The 25,102-nt window shown below is 41.7% G+C and overlaps 1 protein-coding gene across 14 annotated transcripts; it reads left to right on the top strand.

Annotated features, from left to right (window-relative positions):
* The first annotated feature begins 236 nt into the window (after positions 1-236).
* LOC149912518 (uncharacterized) lies at positions 237-24,270 on the top strand. 14 transcript variants are annotated; one of them, XR_016461942.1, is made up of 10 exons: positions 809-1,309; positions 3,949-4,061; positions 4,975-6,393; positions 6,793-6,893; positions 6,987-7,167; positions 8,485-8,588; positions 19,822-19,929; positions 20,250-20,280; positions 21,674-21,910; positions 23,560-24,270. XR_016461942.1 is itself a non-coding variant. In XM_090131794.1 (9 exons), the coding sequence occupies exons 1-3, from the start codon at positions 315-317 to the stop codon at positions 3,969-3,971; spliced, it is 609 nt and encodes a 202-aa protein (XP_089987920.1). In that variant the 5' UTR covers positions 237-314; the 3' UTR covers positions 3,972-4,061; positions 4,975-6,393; positions 6,793-6,893; positions 6,987-7,167; positions 8,485-8,588; positions 19,822-19,929; positions 21,674-21,910. The 14 variants fall into 14 exon arrangements, 2 of the variants coding, with proteins under 2 accessions (XP_089987920.1, XP_089987919.1); XM_090131794.1 differs by lacking the exons at positions 20,250-20,280; positions 23,560-24,270 and adding an exon at positions 237-796 and having other exon boundaries at positions 1,206-1,309; XR_016461938.1 differs by lacking the exon at positions 20,250-20,280 and having other exon boundaries at positions 3,954-4,061.
* The last annotated feature ends 832 nt before the right edge of the window (positions 24,271-25,102 follow it).

Below are 25,102 nucleotides of genomic sequence, written 5' to 3'. Positions count from 1 at the left end.
CAATGAGGAAACCCATGAAGTCTACGTGGAAATGATAAAAGCTGACCAGGATAACTGCCAGCCAAGTTTCATGTTACAGATCGGTGCATCATTTCTGTATTTGGCAGGGTTGAGCAGTCGGCAGCTGGAAAACAAAGCACTGGATTTTGCAGTGTTAGTGAAAGAGTGAGATGTGAACAAATTCACCACTTGTCACGTACTGCCTTCTTCTGTAGCGACATTAAACTCTGCAGAAATACATTTTTCCTGTGTTTGCCTGTATTTGTGAGGAACCGGGGCAGAAAGAGAGCAGCGTCGGGCAGAGGGGATGAAAGATGGAACCCTGCTTTCTCGGGCTCTCCTGCTTGCAGGAGGCCGCCACCGCAACTGCGAAGAACGTCTGCTTTATCCGAGACGCCGTCCCAGAGCGTTATGTGGAGACTTCCCACACTGCGGCACGTCCTCCGGCATCACCGCGAAGTGCGGACGCCTCGACCGCCGAGGTTCGCCGCTTCGGAGCCGTTCCCGCCAGAAGCGCAGCGACGGCCCGCGAGGCGCGGCGCGGTTCCGGCCGCTTCCCTCACTCACGGCTCCCCGAGGCGACGGAGCGGCCGCGCGGCTCTCGGCCGGGCGGCTCTCGCGAGAGCGGCCGACGCGGCGGGGACGTCGCCGGGGCTCGCCTGGAAAAAGCCTCGGGGGCGGAGCGGAGGCGGCGGGGCGCGAGGATCGCCCGGGCCGCTTTAATGAGGAGAAGCCGCGAGCCGCTCGGACGCGGGACCGCGCGGCGAGGGCGGCCGTCGGCGCCGCCGGGCGAGCGGTGAGTGCGCGGCTCCCGTTGACGGCCCGGCGGCCGCAGCTCCGGAGGCGCCGAGTGGCCGCGGCCGCGCCCGGCGGAAGGCTGACGCCGCAGCTGCGGAGCCCCGGGTGCTGCTGGGCGCCGGCAGACCGGGCGGCTTGTGGAGATGGAAGCTGCGGGTTGTGTCGGCGAAAGCGCCTCAGCTGCCACACGCAGGCAGGGCTGCTGTTTCGTCGTTGCTGTGCTCGGCGGCCGCTGTGTGAAATGGCGGCGCTTCATGTGAACCTGGCTGCTGTCTCAGTTAGTCCAGGCTGTGTCTTCTGTGGGTGGTTCTGCTGGGAAAATGAGGTGCTAGAGATCCACCTCTGCAGTGTGAGTGTTCTCCTGCTCCCGCGTTGCTTCTCCTGCTCCCACATCCCTCTCTGCGCAGGGCTTTGGTGGTTTCTGTGAGGAGAAGCCTGGACGAAGAAGTGGCTGCAGGACGGTGCCCAGAGGCTGGTGCTCAGTGGCTCGACGTCTCGCTGGAGATCGGAGGCAAGTGGTGTCGCACGTTGCTGGGACTGATGTTCTTTTGTGTCCGTGAGATTGGCAGTGGGGCTGAGTGTTCCCTCAGCAGGTCTGTAGATGACACCGAGCTGTGGGCTGTGGTCAGCACACCGGAGGGATGGGGTGCCACCAAATGGACCTGGACGGGCTTGAGCACTCGGCCTGGGAGAGCCTCAGCAAATTCAAGTGCAAGGTCTTGCACCTGGGCTGAGGCAACACCCATTAGCAGTACAGACTGGGGGATGAAAGGATTGAGCGCAGCCCTGCTGAAAAAGTCCCGGGAGTGCTGGTGGATGGAAAGCTGGACATGAGTCAGCCCGGAAAGCCAACCGTGTGCTGGGCTGCACCCAAAGCAGTGTGGCCAGCAGGGTGAAGGAGGGGATCCTTCCTCTCTACTTTTCACTGGTGAGACCTTACCTGGAGTCCTGTGTCCAGATGTGGAGTCCTCAGTACAGGAGAGACGTAGACCCGTTGGATTGTATTGAGTGGAGGGCCATAAAAATTATCGAAGGGGTGAAGCACCTCTCCTATGAGGACAGGCTGAAAGAGCTGGGGCTGCTCAGCCTGGAGAAGAGAAGGCTCTGAGGTGATTGTGGCATTTCAGGATCTCAATGGGAGCTACAGGAACAAAGGTGATAGACTCTTTATCAGGGTCTGTTGTGATAGGACCAGGGGAAATGGTTTCAAGCTTAAAAAGGATGGATTTAGGTTAGATATAAGGAAAAAGATTTTTTACAGTAAGGGTGGTAAGGCAGTGGAACAGATTGCCCAGAGATGTGGTGGATGCTGTGTCCCTAGTGACTTTCAAGGCAGTGTGCTGGATCAGACCCTGGGGAACCTGATGTAGATGTAAATGTCCCTGTTCATTGCAGAGGAGTTGGACTAGATGACTTCTAAAGGTCTGTTCCAACCCTAAGGATTCTATGATAAAAGACGCTATACACACTCTCTTGGCTTTGATTTCTATCTCTTGCCACTTACTCTTCCTTTCCTCCTGTCACAAATACAAACATCTCATTTGCTTTTCTCTGTTCTGTTTCCATGTAATCTTCTAGTGTCTTCAGATGCCTTTCTTGCACTCAGTTTCTTTGTTTCCTACACAGAGGAAACCCACCCGTGACCCTTTCCTCCCCCCACTCTTCGAACTTCTTTCCAGGCATTCCATTCCTAAACTTATTGGTATTCTGAACTCTCCTCTGATTTCATCATGGCAACAATCCATCCTCCATCCTTGACATCTCTCTAGAATTTCTCTCACTAAAGCCTTTGATGACTGCAGCTGAATCTCAGATCCACATCAGTATGCTTATCTTTTTCAAATTATCAGACACCTGCCTCACATTTAACCAGGCTTTTCTTACTGAATTCTTGCCCTTCCTCAGGGACTGTATCCTCTCTGAGCTTCTCTCATTATTCTCCAACTTTTTTTTTTTTCAGTTTTGTTTTGGGGGGGGTGGGGTAGGAGCAAGACAACACCTTTAACTTCCTCTGGGTTTTGGATAAATTTTTTGTCTCTATCCATGCTGTCTGTGGATAACTTTGTCAGGAAACAAAGTCAGTTCCAAATTCTGAGACAGAGAAGCAGATTAAAACTTGGTTTTCTCTCTTTGGCACTCTCTTCCAAACATTCAGCAGTCCACTCTAGCTGTGACTAGAGGAAAACTCATTTTCTCTAGGCCACCTGGCAGCTTTGTGTCCTGTTTGTTCAGTCCTTAGTCACTGAGGTTATGGCCTGTGACTAGAGTGCTGCAGCAGTGTGACAACCAGAATAACAAATAGCCACAGAGTTGAATTAGGTAGAAACAAGTCAGTTTTGAAACGAGTGTCACAGTACCTTGAAGAACACCTACATAAAGATTTACTGTCATTAAAAACTAAGTATTTGACTCGGTTGTTCAGCATTTGTGTGCATGCTGCATGGCCTGAATTCAGTGCTCTACAAAAGTTTCTGTTGTTTGGCATAAAAGAGGTCTGGATCCTGTACTTTGCTACCCTAGTATCTCTGGTTCTGCTGGTACATCTCTTGTGCCTGGAGCTGGCTCTCCATCTAACTGAGGCATCATCTTTAACACTTAAAAAAACAAGCTCAAGGAAAAAAGGTTTTGGTGATGTGACATGAAAATAGACAGCACAAATACAGACCTGCAGTAACAGAAGATGTACGTGCTAGGTGTTGAATATAATTTGGAAACCAAGCCACAGATGAGAGGTCTTACTTGATTTGGTTTATTTTTGCTAATCAGAAAGTCAGTAGATGTAAACTACAGATGCATCATAGGGATATTCAGTCAGGTGATGCAACATGTATCTAATAGTTTTTTCATAATTACAATGATTAATAGATATTAGCATGATGATGACTCTCTTCCTAGCTTAAAATATGTTATCACTAAATTTGAAAATGGCACACTAATAAATAGGGCTTCTAAAAGAGGTGTGTTGGTAAAACCTTGTTTTATCTACTTGTTTTTCACTGTAATATCAATATATTGAAAACATTTGTACGGGGCCAAGTAATTGTGAGGGAATAAAACAGCATATGAGGTTATAATTACTATGTTAGGTAAAACAGAGCATTATCAGTCTTCATTGTTGTTGTTTTTTTTTCCCTTCCAATTACTTGACAGTCCAGGAAACTTTTCACAGCTGAGCCATTGTGTTTTCTTCAGAAGTTAGAAAGAAGATTGGCAGCCATGCAGCAAAGTGCTGGAAGAACTGCACTATTTCATCCTACTCTTCTGTGAGTTTCTATTATTTACCACGTAAGAACAACTTCTTTGTAATGTCTCCCTTGTAGAAAAATGCCATGTTTATCTTCAGTGCCAGCCCTTGATTTCCAGTGCATGTTCAAAATAGTTAATGGGTAAAGGAATGCTGGCTGGTTTTATGCCAAGAAAAAAAGCCTCCACAAGTTCACAGTTAGTAAAGTACACTTTTTTTTTTTTTTTTTTTTTTTTTTTTTTTTTTTTTGGCCAGATGGTCTGCTGGTTTCTCAAGTCTTCTTCTGTAACATGAGGGAACATTTTGTTGTTAGAAATGTTATAACTGCCTATTTTCTGTGTTCAAAGGAATAGATTCCCTTACATCTGGGGTATTTTTAACTGGATAATGTAACTCAGAGTGATAATATATAAAAACAGACTTCTGTGTTGGTTGTTTGAAAGAAAGTTGTTTTTTCATTAGAAATACTAGAAATGTCATAATTTGATTTGGTAGTTAGTTTTTCATCTGAATATTAAGTTCCGAGCAGAAAAGAAAATAGCACTAAGTTTAATTGCATGCTTTGAACAAGTTTTAATAACCTATACACTTTCTTAAATATCCCTCAGTAGTGTATGCTGTTATTGTCCTTAGAAGCACTGGATGTCCTTGTTTTAATGGTTCAAAGCATGTGAAAAATCTTTGTCTGGAAGAATATAACAACTGGGATTTTTTATTTGTACATGATAACACACTAAATTCTATCACTTTTAATTAATTTGATTAATTATAATTTAATAACTTAATAATTTAACTATATATAAAAATATATGGCCTTAATTCACTGCTGCAGATCTGAATACAAAGATTGCTGGGGCAATGCTTTCAGGGCCAAAACTTCAGCTAGACTGTTGTGTCTTTTGAGAGAATTATGCAGATCCTTCCTATTTGAGGGTCTAGCTTTTGGCTGTCACCTTATGAAGTCACTGCTTTCCATGGACTTCCTGGCATTCGCCTTAATCAAGAGTTGGTCAGGGATAAAAGCCCCTGGCTGATCTCATATCTGCACTTCTTGCATAACCATTGTAGTAAGTATCATCTTTAATCTAACATTGTGAAATGGTTTAATTTATAATGATTAAAAAGGTGCAAAAATATGTCAACCTTCACATACCTTTGGAAGATCACAGAATCATATAATGGCTTAGATTGGAAAGGACCTTACAGGCCCCCCCAGCCCCAACCCCTGCCATGTGCAGGGCTGCCCCCCACCAGCTCAGCTGCCCAGGGCCCCATCCAGCCTGGCCTCGAGCGCCTCCAGGGATGGGGCACCACAGCTTCTCTGGGCAGCTGTGCCAGCGCCTCACCAACCTCTGGGTACAGCATTTCCTCCTAACATCTAACTTAAATTGCCCCCTTTTTAATTTAAAATCATTTCCCCCTGTCCTATTACTAGCAGACTGTGTAAAAACTTGTAAGCTCCCTTCAAGTACTGGGAGGCTGCAATCAGGCCTGCCCAGAGCCTTCTCTTCTCCAAGCTACACAAGCCCAGCTCCCTCAGCCTTTCTTCACAGGAAATGTTCTCCAGCCCTCTCATCATCTCCAAGGCCACCTCTGGACCTGCTTCAGCAGCTCCACATCCTTACTGTACTGGGATGCAGTACTCCAGATGGGGCCTCACAAGGACAGAGTAGAGGGGAGCAATAGCTCAGGTTGGGTAAAACCCAGCATCCTGGCCGAGAAGCAAGGATGTGTAAGCAGTGTGCTTACATGTATTTCTGAAGCTGTAGTTTGATTTTTACGGTGTATATATGTATGGGAAGAATGGCCTGAACCTCTGATTGATCACCTGAGGCGAGCAATGAGTCAGCCCTGGGAGCACAGGTGAAGGCAATTCAGCTGTGCTGCTGGAAGGAGTGGAGCCTGGCTGCACCTTTCCTAGACCCATTTAAGAGCTGACTACCAGTGGGGAAGGATCTTTTTCTGGAGATCCCTTCTTTGGAGTTTTTCAACAAGCCCAGGTAAGTGTAAGCACTCTATCTGTTCTTTCTTTGGTGTATGTAATAATCTGCTTAGCCAAACTCTCTTGTGTTTCGTAATTATAATGTCTGTGTATTCATTGATTATACAGTATAACTAAGGTTTTCTAGCATGTGTTCACTGCAGTTGGGAATTATCTAGGGCAAACATGAAAACCTGGCAAACTGTAGTATTGTGGAATAAAGAGAAATCCTGCAGTAGAACAACTTGCAAGCAGAGGCGTCTAAGCAGAGAACTAATTGCTTAATAGTATTTTTTTATCGTTTGTTTTCTTGAGAGCAAGAAGGCAAAATGGAAGTCAAGGAGTAAGAATGGACATCATGAAAACATCAGTAAGAATTTCTGTTCTAAAAGTAAGCTAGAGAAGGAGTCTGTAAATACTTACAATTCCACATTAATCATAAATTATTTTTCTTGAGTTCCTGTATTCAAGTTTGTTTAAATAAGAGGTTGACATAATCTCTGCTTATGCTTGTGTGTGCATAGCAGTATATTTGGAGATGCTCAGGTTAATGGTGGGCCAGTAACTCAGTCACTCTGTTATAGCAAGAAAGGGATGTTTTAAATTCTTTATTTATTAAATATTTAATTATAATATAATATATATATATATATATTAATATTTTATTTAAAAATTTAAATAAAATTTAAATATTATAGAAATAGTTGCTAGTCAAAAATGGATTTTTTTTGGTTCCCAGTCCTTACCAATACATTTCTCTGGTCTTGAGTCAACAGGTGGGTCGTTTATTACAAGATGAAGAAAATCCAGCAGAACTGTGTGGAGCACTGAGGGCATAGCCAAATAATGGATCGTCAGTACCAGATGGATGTATGTATTTCTTAAAATTCCGTCTTTTTATATAGCAATATAGATGGCTGTACTTATCTTGTCCTTAGTACACTTCAAATACTTTGATTCCAGCCTGTTCTGACTTCCTTGTCAGTACCAACTGGGGTACAAATCATCTCACTTGACATCAAACCTGTAACCGTTAGGTGTGAAGTTAAGCTGGCTGAAGATCAGATTTGGCTGCTATGGACGTTCTAAGTGCATCTACAGAGGAAGCTTAATCTTTCCCATCCCAGAGGGCTGTCTTGAAAAGGTATGGATTGCTGTCCTTCATCACTGCTTTCTCTTTGCTGAATATATAGGGAATGTAAATACTAACTTAAGATAATATGTCTAATTTTTGGATGGCTGATTCTAGAGAACAGAAATTCTATTTTAAGGAGGCACACAAATCCTTCCATGCGGTACTGTTCTTTCTGGGATGTGGTGTCTTATGTACTTTGAGGAAGATAACAATTTAACTGCTCTGTCCTGTACTCTTGGTGTATTTGCTTGGTGCTGGGGGAGTACTGGTCCATTAGGATCCTGGTATGAAAGGCACTCAGAGTCTGTAAGGTACCATTTGACCTGCTGTTTATTAGATGGAATGCTAAAAGGACAGAATAATAAATAACTGATGTCCCTTTAGATGCTAAGAACCCCAAGTTATGCAGCACCGAAGAAGCATCTGATCCATGCACAACACTATGCAGACCCCTTATTTGAAGGGGTACTCCCATTTGGATAATTTCCCAACATGCCAGCTTTTTGCTGTACTTCTAGACAAAGGCAGGATAACCCAAGTGGCATAATCACTGGTACTAAATGGGAGCTGGAGTTTTTGTGAAGGAAACTTAAAACTTGATTGCAGTACTGAATCAACAGGTGAGAATGATGCCTAGAGCAGAGATCCACGGCAGTTCTAGCTGTTTGGTTCTGTTCACTTGTAGCCTTTAATGTCAGGAAAGGAGTTGAGCACTGAGCTGTGTATGCTCTGTTTTGCTGAGAGTTGCAGCGTGGCTTATTGAGTCAAACTGCTATCTCTTCCTGGAAGGCAGGTTCCATTTAAGACACTTTTGTGGCTCACACACTCCAGATTATGCAGATGCACGTTTAAAGGTTGTGCATGACTGGCTCTGGGTCTTTTGAAATGCTCCTTTCCTACCTATCTACTTCAACAAGTAAATAGTTTTGTGTCAAGTTAAAGATCAGAGGGCATTATTCTACCTGATCGTATTTGTGGCTTGGAGACAATCACTATGGCAGATTTCCTGCTCTGAAGAGTACTGCTATGGCATTTAGCTAAGAAACAGAAAATCTGTGGAAAAGATAGACCTCTTCTGTTACTGAGGCTTACTGTGTAGAAGTGCTTTTTTGGGAGAGCAGTTTGAAGGAAATCGTCCTGAGAGCTTGAGACATTTCTAACTGTAGCTGTTTAGATCTGTTTCCAACCACCACAGAGCCGACAAGAAAGCTGCCCCAACTCCTCTGTAGAGGTCTGATGTGACTGATGATGGGGCAAGGCCAGGGCCTCCTTCTGTTACCTGTCCTCCTGTCAAGGAAGAAGCATTGCTGCACTTGTGTTTTCCAGAAGAGGTGACAGGCCTTGGCAGTGTGACGTCTGCGATGCTTGCAAGGAAGTCAGGCTGGTCCTATGTAAAAGTGAGAAAAATCATCTGGATAAAAAATCATCTGGTAAATATTGCCTTCATAACCTGGGGCTCCCTTATTGCATCCGTGTGCAGAGGGACTGGGCTTTTTCTTGGTGATGGACTGACAGATTAATGAAGAAGATTCAGTATGGATCAGATAGATAGAATTGGAGCTGGAGGTCTCAGCAGCAGTATGAGATGCCTAAACAGTGTCATCCTATGAACTCAGAAGGCTCAGGGTGCATTACAGCCATACATGAATTCATGGAGTTCAGTAAAAGACTCACGGTAGGGGTTGCATGGTCAAGGCATCTGGCTTTTGATCTGAAATATGCTGCATTTAACACACGACTCAAACTGATGGTGTGGGGCCAGAGCAATGGAAATCTGTGCCCTAATATGCAATTAAGTCCTATTATGGGCCTTGCAGACAAGGTCAGACAAGATCAGAATTTCCCTTCTCCTATTAGAAGCTTTTAGTAGAAAAGAAAATAAAGCTTGAAATCATACTTTTTTAAAAATTACTATTATTTGGAAGAGAATATCAGTGTACCGTGTGGTAAATGCCGCTGAATGAAAGGATTTTCATTTGCAATTGGCTTGAAGCTAATTTCTATTAGCATCTCTTCTACCAAGATTTAATAGCAATCAGAGGGCTGAGGAGGCTTCCCATGCTCTTCAGTTGCAGTAGCATGTGCAGTGTCAATTTACTGGATCCGTAGGTGAAGTCTGTGCCCTTTATCTCAAATCCCTGGGCACTGCCTGCCTTTTAACTACATTTCTGGCTTTTCATCTGATGTTCCTACCCCTGTTTACAGATACTTGATTTTTGCCTTGGTAATCCAGTTTGGCTTGAAACTTTATTCTGGACAATGAGCTTTAATCTCTTACTAAGTTAACAAGAAAGCAGGCATGGTTTTAGGTTTGCTCAAAGAAAGCTTAGCAGTGATTATGTGGGGACGTTTTAGAAGTCAAAGGTCTAGTTTCATTTGATTCTGTTTTCTGTATTGTTTACCATCTCTATCTTAATGTTTGCTGGCATAGCTGACTTCATCTCCCCAGCGTCACCGATTCATTCGTAAGTTTGTTGCTTGGATGAACCTCAGCTGTATTCACTCCTCTCTGTGCCTTATTCTCAGATTTGGTCGTTTCCTCTTTTTTTTTTTTTTTCCCCAGGCATTTATTGAAGTGCAACCTTTTCCATGTAGTCCTCTTTTTCCTTTGGTGTCCAGACAGTACTACCTCCTCTTCATCCTGAGCTGATGAGATTTATTGCCACCCTGCTTCAGTCTGATCAGGCAGTCAAGAATTTCTTGCTGTTGATGGAATTGTTAAAACTTTCCCAACTTTGTTTTTTAGAGTTTCCAGTCTCTTGAGTTTACTGTGGCAAGATCAAGGTTCTCAGAATTCTTGTATGCCTATTCATTATGAGTAAAAACAATGTTTTTCATCTGTCAACTGAAGACATGCTCAGAGTGCTAAGTAAACATGCTACAACAAACAGCAAGAAGGCTAAGCCTTTAAAATCCCCTTCATTTGCTGTGATTTGTGACTGTTGTCTTTCATTTTTTGAGTTTTGTAGGAGTTGTATCTAACCCGCTTACCCTGTGGCATTCATTCAGATGTTGTGCAGGTCAGAGCAGAAGTCTGCATTGGTGCGTTTGAGATTTGCTGTAGTTTGAGTCTAGCTTTAATATATTGATTCACTGGATGAAGGACTGATTCAGCCTTGATGTGACTGTTAAACTGCAGTAGATAGAAACCTTGACTACAGCTTGCCCAGCCTTGAACTTGGCCGTCATGATCACTTGGGCACTCCTCCTGGAAAGCTGCTGAGTATAAACTTAGCCTGAGAAGATGAATCTGTTAAATTATCTAACTTTTAACAGATGGACTTGCTTGAACACAGAAGTCTCTGTTATTCTATGGAAAATGCCTTTAGAATTGAGGAAGAATGTATGAAAAGGAAAAATATGCAAAATTTGCATTTTCTTTGGCAATGGGATACTCAGAACAACTTAACAGTTATGGTTGGCATGTAAGTAATGTGAGATAAGATGAAGCTTCTTTTTGAATCTGAAGTTTTCAAAACTTCAGAGATGACGTAGATGTTATTGCAAAATAGCATAGTGGTTACAAGTGATGTGCTTTTGTACCCATATAACAAGCAGAAAAGATTGTGTATTATTTAGAATAATTTAGAATAATTCAAATAGAATTAGAAAAAATCCTTTATGTAAGCAAGAATGAATTTGGTATTCCAAGCACTATCATTCATGGAAACTTGTCAGTGCTCATGTATCATAGATATCTACTGGGATACTTACAAATACATGCACTTAGGTACAAGACCTAATATTTGCAAACTAATGAAGATCATTTAGTTCAGACACTGAAACTAGCAAAAAAGAATAACCTTAATAAAATAAAATAACCCCACAATTATCAACTGTTAGGATTCTGATAGGCTTTTGTAACAAGTCTTTGTCTCAGATACTAAAAATACCTTTGGAAAAGACAGATGGGGAGCTTTCTGACTGGTTTTGTGAGAACAGCCAAAATGTGCTCTGAAAAGGAATGTCTTCCTGTATGACCTGATGCACTGATGTGTGTCCAAGCTGCAGCTCATTTCACAAGTGTTGCTGGGCTTGTTAATGGTGCGTTGAGAGAGCTTTTCCTTATCTGAAGCTGCTCATTAATGACACAAAGGATCTAAATAACCTTAATTGGTTTCAAATACCTATATGCTGAACTCAATTACGTAAATTTGATTTCTCTTCATTCTTTGGAGATAATTTGATAGGAAAATCTTCATCTTAGCTAAAATGATCCCATTCGCTCCTGCTAGTGTAGGTATTGCTGTCCACATTTCTTAAATAATCACAGATTTCTGTAAATTGCATAGTTAGTTGGGATAAGACAGCTGTTAAGTTCCCCAGACTGGCTCATATTGCATTGTATACATTACTGTTTTTGAAACATTGCCTATACCTCTGCTGACAGCACTTTCATATCTTCAAGATTAACCTTCTATTGAGTACAGTGATACCATGGTTTTCATATTGCTTTACCCCAGCCTATGCACATCTGATTGCTGTTGTGGGTTCTTCCTTGTATAGGTTTGATGTCACACATCTTGACAGTATTGACCTGTATTAAATTGTATAAAACCTTTTGCTTGGAGAGTAATAAATGACTTTACCCCGGAAAGAACGGAAATATTCCCTCCCTCCTTCCTTCCTCCCTCACTTACTGCTTTGGCTTATTGTTGGAAATGCAAAACTCCTAGAGATCTTATTTCAAGTGTTTCAAATATTCTCTACAATACTTGTCATTAATTTATGTTACTGCTTTTTTGCCCACATTCTATTTATTATATGGAGCTGGCGTCAGTATGAACCTTGAGAGGTTGCCATCCAGGAGCATTAAAGAGATTTAAATCCCTTAATGTTCAATGCATTAAAAACTATTTTATGATATGGCAATTAAAAATGACATGCTGTGGCAAGTAAGAGGATCCCACAGAGTATGTTACAGGTATGGCTCAGCAGAAAATGAGCAGTATGTCCAACTTCTCCCCTTGGCCTCTTCTTATCTCATAAAAACTGTAACTTTCAAAATGTAAAGGAAGCAATACAGATCTCTACTGGGTTGAAGGATGATGTTTTGTTGCAGGATGGAAAGTTGCAAGTTATTAGAAAGAAATGACCATTGAAAGTGGTCAATTTATGGTGCAGGAAATCCAATTTCTGGAGCTGTGTGTGCATGTATGTTCTCACTTCATCACTGTTTCCAGATGATGGGGCTACAAAGTCGGGCAGTAACCATCATCAGTCATCATTAGTCTCAAAGTTCAGATCTTCTTTCTGACTTTTTAGAGATCATTTGAGATGTTTGTAGCAATGGTCATGGCATTCTCTGTTTGGCTGCAGCTCTGACTAAATGGAATAGAATTATGAAGGAAAACATAGAAGCTGATATTCCCTGGGCAAACCTGCAGGCCAAATGTACCTTTCGCAGAAAAAGATGTAATGTTTTAGAGCTCAGGAGAGCTGTAGCCACACGCTGCAGGCATATTTGATGAGCTTGCATTCCCCTTCTGTTGAATCAAAAATCTGGGCTAAGCAGGAACTTTGTAGGGAAAAGAAGATAGAACATGTTCCTTTCCAGGCTCGCTTGGGAAATGTCAGGTCTTTCTAAAGGCACCATTCAGCCCCCGGCCTTTTTTGCCAAAAAGATAACAAGACAGCCAGCACTGCAGAACTGAGTATTCTCCATGTATTTACTCATAGCCTGAAATAGACTATGGCAGTTGCCTTTAAGATCATCAATATACAGTTAAGAAGTGAGCAGCTGACAAAGGTAGGGGCATACCAATGAGTCTTTCCATTTTGAAAGATTTTCATGTAGACCTTAACTCTAAGTATTAATGATTGATCACAGTCACAAATCCCATCTTTCATCCCAAACCTATTAAGCTATTGCAAATTGACCTTACCTGAGCCCTGTTCTTTTTTCTTTTTTTAACTTAACTGCTTATTATGTATTCATTTTATGTATCTCTTATTTTTGCCTCGCCTCGAGCTGGAAGTCACTTTAAGAAAGCCATCTAAAAAACTCTCTGTATCTCTATTTAGTATGTAAGTAAATCTTGGTGTGAATTGTAGGGTATGTGTATCTTTGGTTCATCTCCTGTACTACATAGTGTGGCAGTATGTCTTTACTCTTTCCAAAACAGTATGCCTTCTCAGAAAGCACTTCACTGACAGCTGAAGCTGTTCCTGTGGTTTTGAAATGTCAGGGGGATAAGAAATGCCATGTGGCAGCAGCAGCTGTGCTGGCTGCATCTCCTCTGTTGTCTGGGGGAACATCTGATAAGGTGCCCATCTTGCACCTTATCTGTGGCTCCAGTGGAATGTGTAGCAAGGCAGAAGCAAAAGACTTGAGCTTTGCAGCTGTGAAGAAAACCTACAAAATAAGACAGTTACTCACAGCTTGAGATAAAAGTGACAGATATGAATAATGAAGAAGTCCATGTGATATCTAACCTTCTTCCTCATCTTCCTCCAAGCAGAGATTCACTGTCAGACAGGCTGCTTCAGACATTGATCTCGTATTATCACACATCTGGAGCAATGACAGCCTTTGCTTCCTGCTTACAGGGAGACCTCTAGGGTAAATGCACACACAAGTGTACAAGGAGAGTTAGCAGTTGTCACTCTTCCCAAATGCACTGTGACATGGGATGTGTTCAAGGTAACAGACTTGCTGGAGGGGCAGATTTCCTTGCAGCTTTATAGGAAACCTGAGAGCTAGGTGCAGAACTGTATGATAAAACACCCTTAGTAAAGTCTAGTTGAGTGGTGAATCCTCCTGGTTTCCATGAAGTTTGGGACTCCCTAATAATGAAATTAAAATTTGCACGATTGGAAATTATGTTTGGTTCTTTTGATCCCACTGGACTTTAGTTTTAATATTTACCTTGCTGCCTATTGGGGTACTTGAGTAATTTTAATCTGCCACAATATTATGCAGCTCCTCTCTTTAACAGAATGGTGTAGGCTGTTACCAACTTGGCTGAGGGAGCTGGCATTGTTCAGTCTGCTGAAGTGGAAGCTCAGGGGAGACATTATAGCTCTCTCTACCTACCTGAAGGGAAGTTGTAGCCAGCTGGTCTCGGCCTCTTCTCCCATGTAACTAGTGACACGACTGGAGGAAATGGCCTCGAGTTGCACCAGGGGAGCTTCAGGTTGGACATTAGGAAATTGTACTTCTCTGAAAGAGTGGGCAGGCACTGGAATGGGCTGCCCAGGGAGGTGGTGGAGTCACCGACCCAGGAGGCATTCAGGGAACGTTCAGATGTTGTGTTGAGGGATGTGGTTTAGTGAGAAATATTGGTGATGATCTTGCAGGTCTTTTCCAACCTCGGTGATTCTGTGATAGCAGGAGAAATAGTTATTGTATATCCTTTATTTTCTATTCTTCATCACTTTGTATTTGGGTGCTGCTTGGGATCTGCTCAGGATCACAGATTATCTTAAATACTTTTGATCTATAAAGATGAAAATAAGAATGAAGATGGGGTGGATTTTAATATTAGCTTTTGGGTGAATACCAAGGGTGTAGAAAGGGATTAGAAATATTTTGATGGAGAGAGATAAAAAAAAGATCTAGTGGAGATTGTAGAGATTGAATTGTCTTTCCTTCTTCATGTATCAAATTTGTTAATAGAGAAAGTGCTCTTTAAGATCAAGCGAAGGTGACAAATTTTAATTAAATCATGTCTTTATGGATTTTTTTTTCTGTTCTTATACAGTCATCTAAAAATGTTGTAAAGAAGACTGCAACATTTCAGAGGAAGAGTGAGATTCAATTTCCAGTTAATTGCTTTCCTGAACATAGGTGTCCTCATGTCGGTGTGCACATGGAGCTAGGAACTTGGCTCAGTTCCCCACATGCAGGCACTGATGAAAGTTGAGGTGCTCTGGGGTGCTCCTTGTTTCCTGCTGCTGGCTCAGACGAGTCTGGGTGTCTCTGAAGCTGCCTGTCACGTTCAGCAGTCCTGTATGTGCTGAACTGCAGCACAGTTCTGTGCACTTTTAAGGCTGTGCTGTTGGATAAGGTGATGAGAGCACTTGACCAGTATAGGGCAGTGCAGGAGCACAGGATTCAGTATTGTCTTGAGACTTTGGAGAGGAGAAATAAGATTCAGCTACAAACAGACCCAGGACTGGGAAAGGGTCTTCCATCCCAGACAGATCCTGCTGATGAACTGCTCAGCATAGAGTTGTCTCCTGCTCCCCAGTGAGGAAACATCAACAAGAGCAAAGCTGAAAGCCTCATGATCAGGGACTTTGCCTGAAAGAGAGTTAAATGTGGCTCTAATTCTTAGTCTGAAAACCACATCAACAATTTATTCAATTACTGTTTATAGTAGAAGTTTATAGTAGAAGTAGCTACACAAGCTTACAATCTGTACAGGCTCCAAGAATGCCTTCTATTTATGTGCAGTTTTTGTTTGTTTTCCCCTTGATCTCCAGATGGGTTCTTCATTTGTTCACATGAGAAAAAAATGAACAGAAGTAGAGAGGTGTGAATTGAGTGTGTGTGTATACTTTTACATCTGTTCCTTGTGCTTCGCATGCTCTATAGGAACGTAGGTGACCTGGATGCAAACTCCATAAGGCTGTGGGGGAAACTTAAATATATCCCTACTCCCTGGGTGGCAATTAAGTATTTGTTATCTTACAGAAGGAGGCTGCGTATGAACTGAGATGCCTGTCAATTTCTAATGACATTTCTGTAAGTCTTGTGGTAAAAATGGTGAAGACAGATGAAAGGCAAGTAGGTTGGTTTATTAAATGTTCATTCTTCACATTGAATAGCAATTTGATGCACTCTGAATCCAAGTATTAGAGCCTCTTGTTGTTTTGTAACTTGATCACAGCACAGTAACTCCTAAGCTAATTTCTTAAAGGCTCATCTGTAGTCTCAGCTGATTATGCTCCGACAGTGAAATGTTTGGGATGGAGAACAGCAGCAAATGTAGATCACTGATTTATTTTATTGCAGCCATTATGTCTACCCTTGGAGGCCTTAGAAGCAAATTCTGTTTTCCATGTATTCAAGCTGGAGTAAACCTTTGCTCCAACAGTACTAAATGTAACTATCTGAAATGTTTTGTAGTGTATCAGTAGTTAAGAGTGAGCACCCTATTCAGAGTCACTGAAGTCCAAGACTTGCAGGTAGCTGTCAGAGCTGAAGACAAGTGGCTCTGTGGGCATGTTGCATAGCCACGGTCCCGCATGCATCCCTACTGGTGGACGGGCTGTCGAAGTGCCCTGTGGTTCCCTTTCAGCCTCTGCACTTTCCTTCTCAGGGAATCAGAGTAAGAGATCAAAGGCAGAGAGAAGGTGCACAGTGTTTTGCCCACCTGTGTTTTCTGGAGAAGAGCCTTCAGATGCCTTGGCACAAGTTTTTCCCTAATGATTTCGTAGGGCTTTGCACGTGGCTGCAGACTAGCACTGTTTGAACACACAACATAAAGGTAATGTAGGTGCCCTGCTCACAAAGGAGCAAAATTGTTTCTGACAGATTCTTGGAGATACCAGACAAAGCATTCACAGGTAGACCAGTAATCATAGCAAGAAAAATTGTGCTCCCCCAACTGGTGAAGGGGCTCTATGGCCACACAGCACTCCTTCCCAGGAAGCAGCCTAGTTCCAAGAGATCCTCTCTTGTTGTGGTCTTATGATTTTTGGTCAGTATTCCACATCATAACATCACACTGTACTGGGAGTTAAAGGGTTAGTACTGCAGCTCAGTGGCTTGTCAGCATTTCTGGTTTCCTGGTCTCAGAAGGAAAGAGTGAGCTACAACTCCCAGAAGACTTCATTGTTCCATTTCCATTCGAACAAAAAGATAAAACTGGCGGAGTCTCAAGACTGCCTCTCTTTGCTCTCTGTGCTCTTGGCTGCCTCTCCTATAGCATTAGAGTAAGGAATGCAGTTTTGTAAACTCTCTCCTGTTTTATTTGAGTTATTAACTCCAAATCCCATTGTATTCTATTATCTCACATTCCGACACTGTATTTTTTTAAATGAAGTTTTTCCCTTAGTTCACTGCTGCTGGTTTTCTTGCCTCTTCCCCCACCCTTTTGTCTTCCCAGTCCATAGATCCCTTAGCTCCCTCTCACCAAACCTGGCCAAGCTACGACAACTTCCTTCAGTGACTGGCCCTTACATGAGCCCAGGCTAACAGAAGGGGACTTATTTTCTGGAGAACATTTTTGTCCTTTTGTTTTTCTTCTAAGACTGTGCAAGCTTTGGGTAGCAGTGTCATGGTAGGGAAAGGAGATCGTGTGGACTTAGCAACAGGTAGGGCATACTGCCACCTGCAGAGCCTGAGTTGACTTCAGACAGAGCACAGAGGGCACCTGAAGAATGGGGGATAGGGCATAATGGATATACCTCATCTTACTAGAGGATCATTAGATGAGGTAACTGGAGGTAAAAGGTAAAGGAGTTTACACTAGACAGCAGGGATTTATCTGAGCATCAGCTTAGTAAGGGCTATGCAGAATATCTCATCGTGCCAACCTAGCTTCTCCCCATCTCACTTTTGAGCACTGCACAGACTTTTTGATGTGCTGTACTTTCTGACGTGGTGGGACTCAATAGTCAGGAACCAGAGGAGATAGACCATACCCTCTCAGCCCACCTGGAGGGTTTGGTTTGGAAATGTCTTGGGCTGATGCAAGCGAACAAATCAGGAAATAATTTTTGCTGCTGTATTTTCAGTTAGTGAGCAGGTGTAGCTTGTGAGCTCTCAGGGCCAAATCAGAGAGTATTCAGGAAAAGCAGCATTACCTTTAGAGTGAGGGTGGAACCACTGATGTGATGAAGTTCTGAAGTGTGGTCTAAACTACTTAAAGTAAACTCCAGATTGAATGAATATAGCTTCACATGAAAAATGAAGCTGTGTAAATGCTTACAACACGACAGTCTTGAAAAATACAGCTCTCTAGGTGTTAGATTCTTATATCCTATTAGGGAAAGAAGTTGTGTGATTCCTAATGATTTCATCTGGGAGCACCCAAAGGTACAAGAAGAGTAATTTCAGAGAATCTCAATTGGAATCACAGATTCTGGAAGGGCACCTTTGGAGATTTTCTAGTCCACTGCTTGCTCAGGCAGGGTGTTGCTCGCAGACGTGTCCAATTGGGCTTGAGCATCTCCAGAAATTCCATCACCTCTCTGGGCAATCTGTTCCAGTGTTTGACTTCTCCTGGAGTAAAACTGTTGTTTTTTTGTTTTGTTTTTCCTATTTATACAGACTTTCACAGGTATTCACTTTGTGTTCATCACTTGTTATCCTATCACTGGGCAGAATCTGGCTCCCTCTTCTTCATTCCTTCCTATCAAGAATTTATATCATCAACAAGATCCCCCTAAGCCTCTTCTTTTCCAGGCTGAACAGTCTCAGTTCTTTCAGCTTCTCTTCATGTCACATTATCCTCTTCCTTTGTTATTTTTGTGCCCCTTCACTGCACCTGCTGCAGTAGCTTCCTGTCTCATACCAGTAAGCCCAGAGCTCCAGATGTATTGCACCAGAACTGAGTACAGGAGAGGGAATTCCTCTGCTGACCTGCTGTCAATGCCTTGCCTAACGTGACTCTGGAGGTCGCTGACCTCCTCTGCTGTGAAGGCACAGTGTTGGCTTGTGGTCAGCTTTTTGTCCTGCAGAACCCAGATTCCTTTCTGTAGTGCTTCTCCTCATCCTGTCGTTATGTACTGGGGAGTCATTCCTTGACAGACACAGGACTTTGCATTTCTTCTTGCTGAATATCACATGATTCTTTTCAGCCTAATACTGCAGCCAATCCAGCTCCCTTTGAATGGCAGCACACTCAACTAGTGCCTCAGCAGCAATGTTGTACCATCTGCAAACTTGATGAGAGTGCACTTTGTCCAGACGGTCAGGTCATTAATGAAGATAGACAATATTGGCCCTGATGTTTTCCTCTGGCATACTTGTTGTGGTTTCAAGATTTCTGCTATTGGTATTCCACATCATAGCATCAGGTAATGCACGGGGAGTTAAAGAGTTAAGGCTTCAGTTCCATGGATTGTTGATAGTTCCAGGTACATTTCACAGAAGAGAGAGAATGAACTGTATCTCCCAGAATACTTCACTGTTCCATTTCCATTTTCTGTTAAAAGGGAAAGAGAAAACTGGGAGTCATGAGACTTCTTTTTCTGCTTGGCTCTGCAGTGTGTGCTCCCTAGCTGTCAACATTAGAGTAAGGCCTTTGGTTTTGGACAATTTCTTGTTTAGTTTATTAGCTACAATTCCAATTGTATTTTGTTCTATTGCATTCTCTCACATTGTGCTCTAATACTTAGTGAATTCATTTTCTCCCTTAGCTCGTTGCTGCTGTTTTGTTTTTAGACCCATCACAGGGTCCCCCTGTGCCATTTAGTCAGGGAACCAGGTCAAACCAGGCCAGAACTGTGACAGTGCTGTATCTGAATAAGTGGGTAAAAGGCACGAGGTGCACTGAGTAGGACTTCTGCTCCACCATACGTTTTTGTTGAGTTTGTAATATAGAGCTGGTTGTATTGAAGTGGAGCTTAATTGTAACTTTCCTAAAATCAGAATGCTGTATTGTTGTAATTCCAAAGATGTTCACTATATGTTTCCCATTTACGAGTATTTATAGCTGACCTACTGTTACTGAATCCTTGCTAATTTTGTATTTACCTTTTTTCTTTGAGAGTTATAACTGTGAGGTGAGAAGATGGAAAATTCATTGCACTCTGCGGAGAAGAAAGACAATTTTCTTTGCATGAATGGCAGAACAGCCCCACGGCAAGACTTGTAGGGTGAGTTAATACCTTTTTCTGGAGTAACTGAAAAAAATAGAGAAGACATGAAAGCTGCTTGCAGCCCTGAAATGGGGGATGTATGGCAGAATAATTAATATTGACCTCCAAAGGTAAATCCAGACTGAGAACAGTTGTAATGACTGCAACTGCACAGTGTTGCTCAGTTAAGGAAAAATTAAATGTAACGCAGTGGAGAAAAGGAGAAAGAAATGAAGAGTTTAGTGTTCAGATCACATACACGGAGCCAAAAATTTCTATATATCATGTGTGAGATGCCTCTGCTAAGTGAAAAAACATCATTGATTTAACCCCTACAGACTAAAGCACCATGAATTTCTACCAAACGCTGTGAGTATGCTTGCTTCATCACATTTTTTCCACTCTCTGTCAAGACTAGTGGGGTAAGAATCCTCCACAAGGGAAACACTGGGGCAAAAGTACTAAGAGAATCTGCTGGGAAAAGGGGAAAAGGAGTTGGGGGGTGTTGTCTGTAAGAGTGGATGTGATGATGCCCCAAATTGCAGGTGTATTCTGGATGTTGGCACCAGTGTTTTCTTTGCATAACTCTGCTTCATGGTATGAGTGGTGAGAGGCAGTCAGAAAGCTCACCTGGCTGTCTGCTCAACAGGGATCACACTGAACCTCTATTTCAGTAGTGGAAAAAATGGTGAATATATGATGTCTGACTGTCTGCTAGCAGTCAGTTTGGGTATGCAATTTTTGTAGGAAGAATGATGGAACAGGGAAGTCAGCTGGCCTTCTAGTTGTCCCTGAAAAGCAGCTTATGCTACCATGGCTTGGAATCACAGAATCATGGAATCATAGAATGGCCCGGGTTGGAAGGGGCCTCAAGGATCATGAAGCTCCAGCCCTCATGCCACAGGCAGGGCCACCATCCTCCAAATTTAGTACTAGACCAGGCTGCCCAGGGCCCCATCCAACCTGCCCTTGAACACCTCCAGGGATGGGGCATCCACAACCTGGAAGATCTTCCTGGAAGATCTGGGCATTCACTTAGGGACTACCTGAGTTCAGTAACTCCTCTGCTACCCATAGAAGTACATGGAAATTGTGAGTAAATGATACTACAGCACATCAACCAATATTAATACTGCTGCTAATGCTGATGGAGGTAAATGAATAGATGTAAGAAAATATGGGAAGTTAGAAGACACAAAGTTGTCCTAAAACATTTGCTGAGAGTTTTACTCACGTAAGTGTTTCCATATGTTAAAGTGGGACTGTTCATGCACATGAATACATCTTTGAAGGATTCACTCGTTAGCAACGTCATCTTTTTCACTTTAGAAGATTTTAATGTGACTGTTGTACTTTCTTGAAAAGACAAACAGATATTTTACTGTAGTATTCTTCTACATCTTTTTAGTTGTTTTACATAAACTGCTTACATATGTGATTTTTTGAGACCTTTTATTCTTCTCTTACTGTATGATCGTCAGTTTCTATAATGACTTTTTAAATTGTAATACATTCTATTGTTTATATTGCAATGAGTCACAAATATGTCTCATGCTCAGTTTCCTCTCATTCCCTTTGATCACTCTGTGCGACTGATTTCTCAATACTGGTGTGCTGTCTTTCATGGTTTCTGTCTTTTCCTTTTGCAGAAATTGCTGACTTTGACACAATCACCTTTCATCCATACTCTGTTCTCATCAAAGTTAGTATAACCACAAGCTGTAGGCTTCTTTTTAGCTTTACTCTTTCTCATTTATCATAGATGAGCTGCATTTAAGCTACAGCCAACAGTACCTCCTTGCAGGTCCACGCACTGGAGATAACGGAGGTCCTTGCTGTGAAGAAAGGGGAATAGAGATGCAAGGGAATGATGGAGCTGAAAAGAAGTACAATAAGAGACTTTGGCAAACTTTTTTCACAGGACAGTGATTCATCAGTTTGCTCTCTTCTACTTATGAATCATCTGGAAGTGGGCTTTGCCACAGTGTATGCTCAATCTGTGAGTTGTTTTTGAGTTAATTACTATGACTATCAGCCTTTCTGTTTATTTGTAATGTGTAATAATCCAAATCACCTGTCTGATGTCTTTTCCTTGGTTCAAAGATTCATTAATCCCACAAATGACTTTCACTATAAATGTGAGTACGTTGATATAACTTTCTGTTCACAAATCTATGTTCAGAGAATAGAAGTAGTCCTATCTTAATTTTTTTTCTGCTTACAAACTGCCATAGAGTGTGCTTTCAAATTTACATGAAAAGAACATGAACAATGTATTGAAGGAGAATTTACAGACATACAGATATCCTTGTGCAATATTTGCCCACGTTTGAAGTGTCTGTATAAGTACCAAACATGAGGAAGAATCAGAAACTCATTAACAGAATTTCATGTACATTTAATGTAAACAGTATCTACTAAAGTCCCCAATTAGGAAAGCATAACATGGCTTTATCCCAGTGTTAAATGTGCTGTGATTAAGTAATGGATGGCTTTTGGGAAATGAATTGATGGTCTCAGGCTTGTTCCTGCTGGACAGTTATCACTGTCATACAAATGAAATTGTTATCCTGTTGCTTTACGAGCTAAGGAGAAGGATAATGAACAGGATAGATAAAGCAGCAGAACTATTCCTTGTCCTTAAAACATTTAAGTGGCATTTAATCATCTGGATGATATGGTAGTAACTTATATTGCCACTGGCCTCGCTGAAATCTTTGTGGCAGAAAATATAACTTCCAAGGTCTCTAAATCTTTCTTATCAGTGACATCTCAGATGAAAATGTTCACGCAGGTTCCTACATCAGGTTGCTTTTTACTGTCAGAATTTTACACAAAAAGTTTTCTAAAAGCTATACTACCTACTGGGAAATGAGTCCTCACGTGGAAGGAACCCAACCCTTGAAAACCAAAATGTTGGTTAAAATAAAGCAAAATAACAATATGCAGTAATGCAACATTAATTAAATAACTTTTCTCGGGGAAAAAGTTCATAAGGTATTTTTCATCAGCTCACAAATGTTCAAGAGGAGTCCTTTCTGTTAAAAAGAGCTCAGATACTTCCAGTACTTAAAGCTGAAGGTACATATTATGAAGTATGAAATGTCAGGAGATGCCTTAAGGTACCGTCTACTCCATCAGTGCCTAGAAAGACAGGATCAACCACAGATGTATATCATTCTTTACCACTGTCTAACTTGTTATTGAAACTCTCAGATGACGTAGATCTTGTTTGTTGAACCAACAGTACATCTCATTGTTTAATTAGCTCTGTTTATTCTTCCTCATGTCTGCTTGGATTCTTCTGTACTTCAGTTTAAGCCATGTTTTGTCTTACTGTCAATGGATTTATGTAATCCATACGTAATATGTATGCATGATGCCATGGGCTTCTCCTGCCCTATTCCTTACAAGGCTTTCTCCTCTCTATCGTGTAAGCCAGTTGTGAAGATTCTCTTTAAATCCTAATGATTAATATTTGTCTTTTTCATCTTTATTATTTTGTCGGTCTTCAGGGAATTGAGAAAATGACAACATGGCATAGAATTGTGGCTTAAACTCTCTTCTAACAGCTGTCACTAAACCAGCCATCTGTACAGTATCTGTAAGGATTCCTAAATATTCATTTTTCTCTGTTTTTTGTTTTAGAAAAGATGATGGCTGTACCACGAGACACGAAGGACCCGAGAAGAGATGAAACGAAGGTCACTCATCTCTGGGCCCTGCAAACAGTGCAAGGCAAAAAACTCTTACCATCCTGAAGGCCTGTCGTTCTGCACACCGATGAATCATCCAGTGTGGAACCCTGCAGATACCAGTAAGGTGTGCCAATTAACAGAATAATGATGTAGATTGCTCTTAATCATAATAGGCCATTAATTTTCTGGTAACTCATAATACAAATAAGACAGTAGCTATCCAAGCATCCCAGTCACCTCAATTTCATAGAGTAGCTATTGTTGCTAAGAATCGTATCGCCCCTGTGCGTTTTGGATCAGCTGTGTCCTTGAGAAGTCTCCTAAAGTCTCTCTGCTCTGAAGCAGACACTCATGCCAAGAATAGGAGTGCTGGAGATGGAATACCACACGTGCTTCAGAGTTCACACACTGCGTAGTGCTACAGGCAAAGAGGCATAAAGGAGGAAATATGCAGAGCAAATGTGGAAGTTTCATGTGAGATTATCTTCTCCTCTTTTACCAGACCACCACTAGATTAATTCTGATGTCTTTTGCTGACAGGTTTACAAATTATCTCGTTAGTTCCTGTGAGTGTACATTCTTCCACTCAGTGAACAAATAAGCAAAGACAAAAGCAAAACCAAAAATCACAGCAGGCTGGAATTCCTACACTAAGTACAGGTCAGGCAACACAGCTATATGATAAAAGGAATTCACACAACAGAACTGATCCAAACCAAAAACATCTTGGTGAAGGCTTTTAGTTAGAGGTATCTGGTTCAGCTTGTTATTGAAGTAATGTATTGATCAGCCTTATCGTCACATTTTCCTGGACCCCATAGGCATTCTGCATTGACACTAATTGCTACTGACATATTTCCTTTTTTTCTGTAATTTTCTATGTTTCTCTAATTTTCTTTCAGAATTATGTTCCTACTAAAAAATCCAGCTTTATACAAGCACTGTTGTTAAGTACTATATGTTAAAAATATAGGTACATAATATATTTAAAATTTAAAACAAAGGGCATAATTATACCCTTTTTCAAAGTGATAAAATTAACCCTTTTCATTTATAGGAATATTTGAATACTGTCTATTGACTACTTACAAATCATCTTATTTCTAGATGAGCAAAACTATTTTTTGGAACGTGATGTTGCATGTGTCCTTTTTAAAAGCTAGAAACTATACAATGCTTCATAAAGTCTTACAGGTCTTACAATCCATGCTTGCAATATTTAGTTTTGAGGCATGTGGCTTTTAAAGCTCATCTCCTTAATGCCGTTTGTGTGCCAAGTTTACAGCTTGGCTTCCAGACTGGGATTCTCTGTTCTAACAACTGTGAATGCCTAAAGCCCTAGCAGATTGTCTGAAGGATTTGTTTCCAATAGCTGCTCATATGGAAATAACAGTCAGCTGCTCATAATGGAAATTAGTGAGCTACTTTGACACTTGTGAAATACACGGATCACTTCTTAGAGCTTAAACATGGCTTTTTTTTTTTTTTTTTTG

This window comes from Phasianus colchicus, chromosome Z, assembly GCF_987193195.1.
Source record: "Phasianus colchicus chromosome Z, bPhaCol1.hap1.1, whole genome shotgun sequence".
Taxonomy (NCBI): Eukaryota; Metazoa; Chordata; class Aves; order Galliformes; family Phasianidae; genus Phasianus; species Phasianus colchicus.
Note: the sequence above shows the minus strand (reverse complement) of the source record. Positions and strands in the feature narration are given on the sequence as shown.

Coding starts and splice junctions, on each gene's coding strand:
- LOC149912518 (XM_090131793.1), top strand. CDS start 315: ATGGAACCCTGCTTTCTCGGGCTCTCCTGCTTGCAGGAGGCCGCCACC. Junction 797..1,205: donor TCGGCGCCGCCGGGCGAGCG/GTGAGTGCGCGG, acceptor CTCTCTGCGCAG/GGCTTTGGTGGTTTCTGTGA.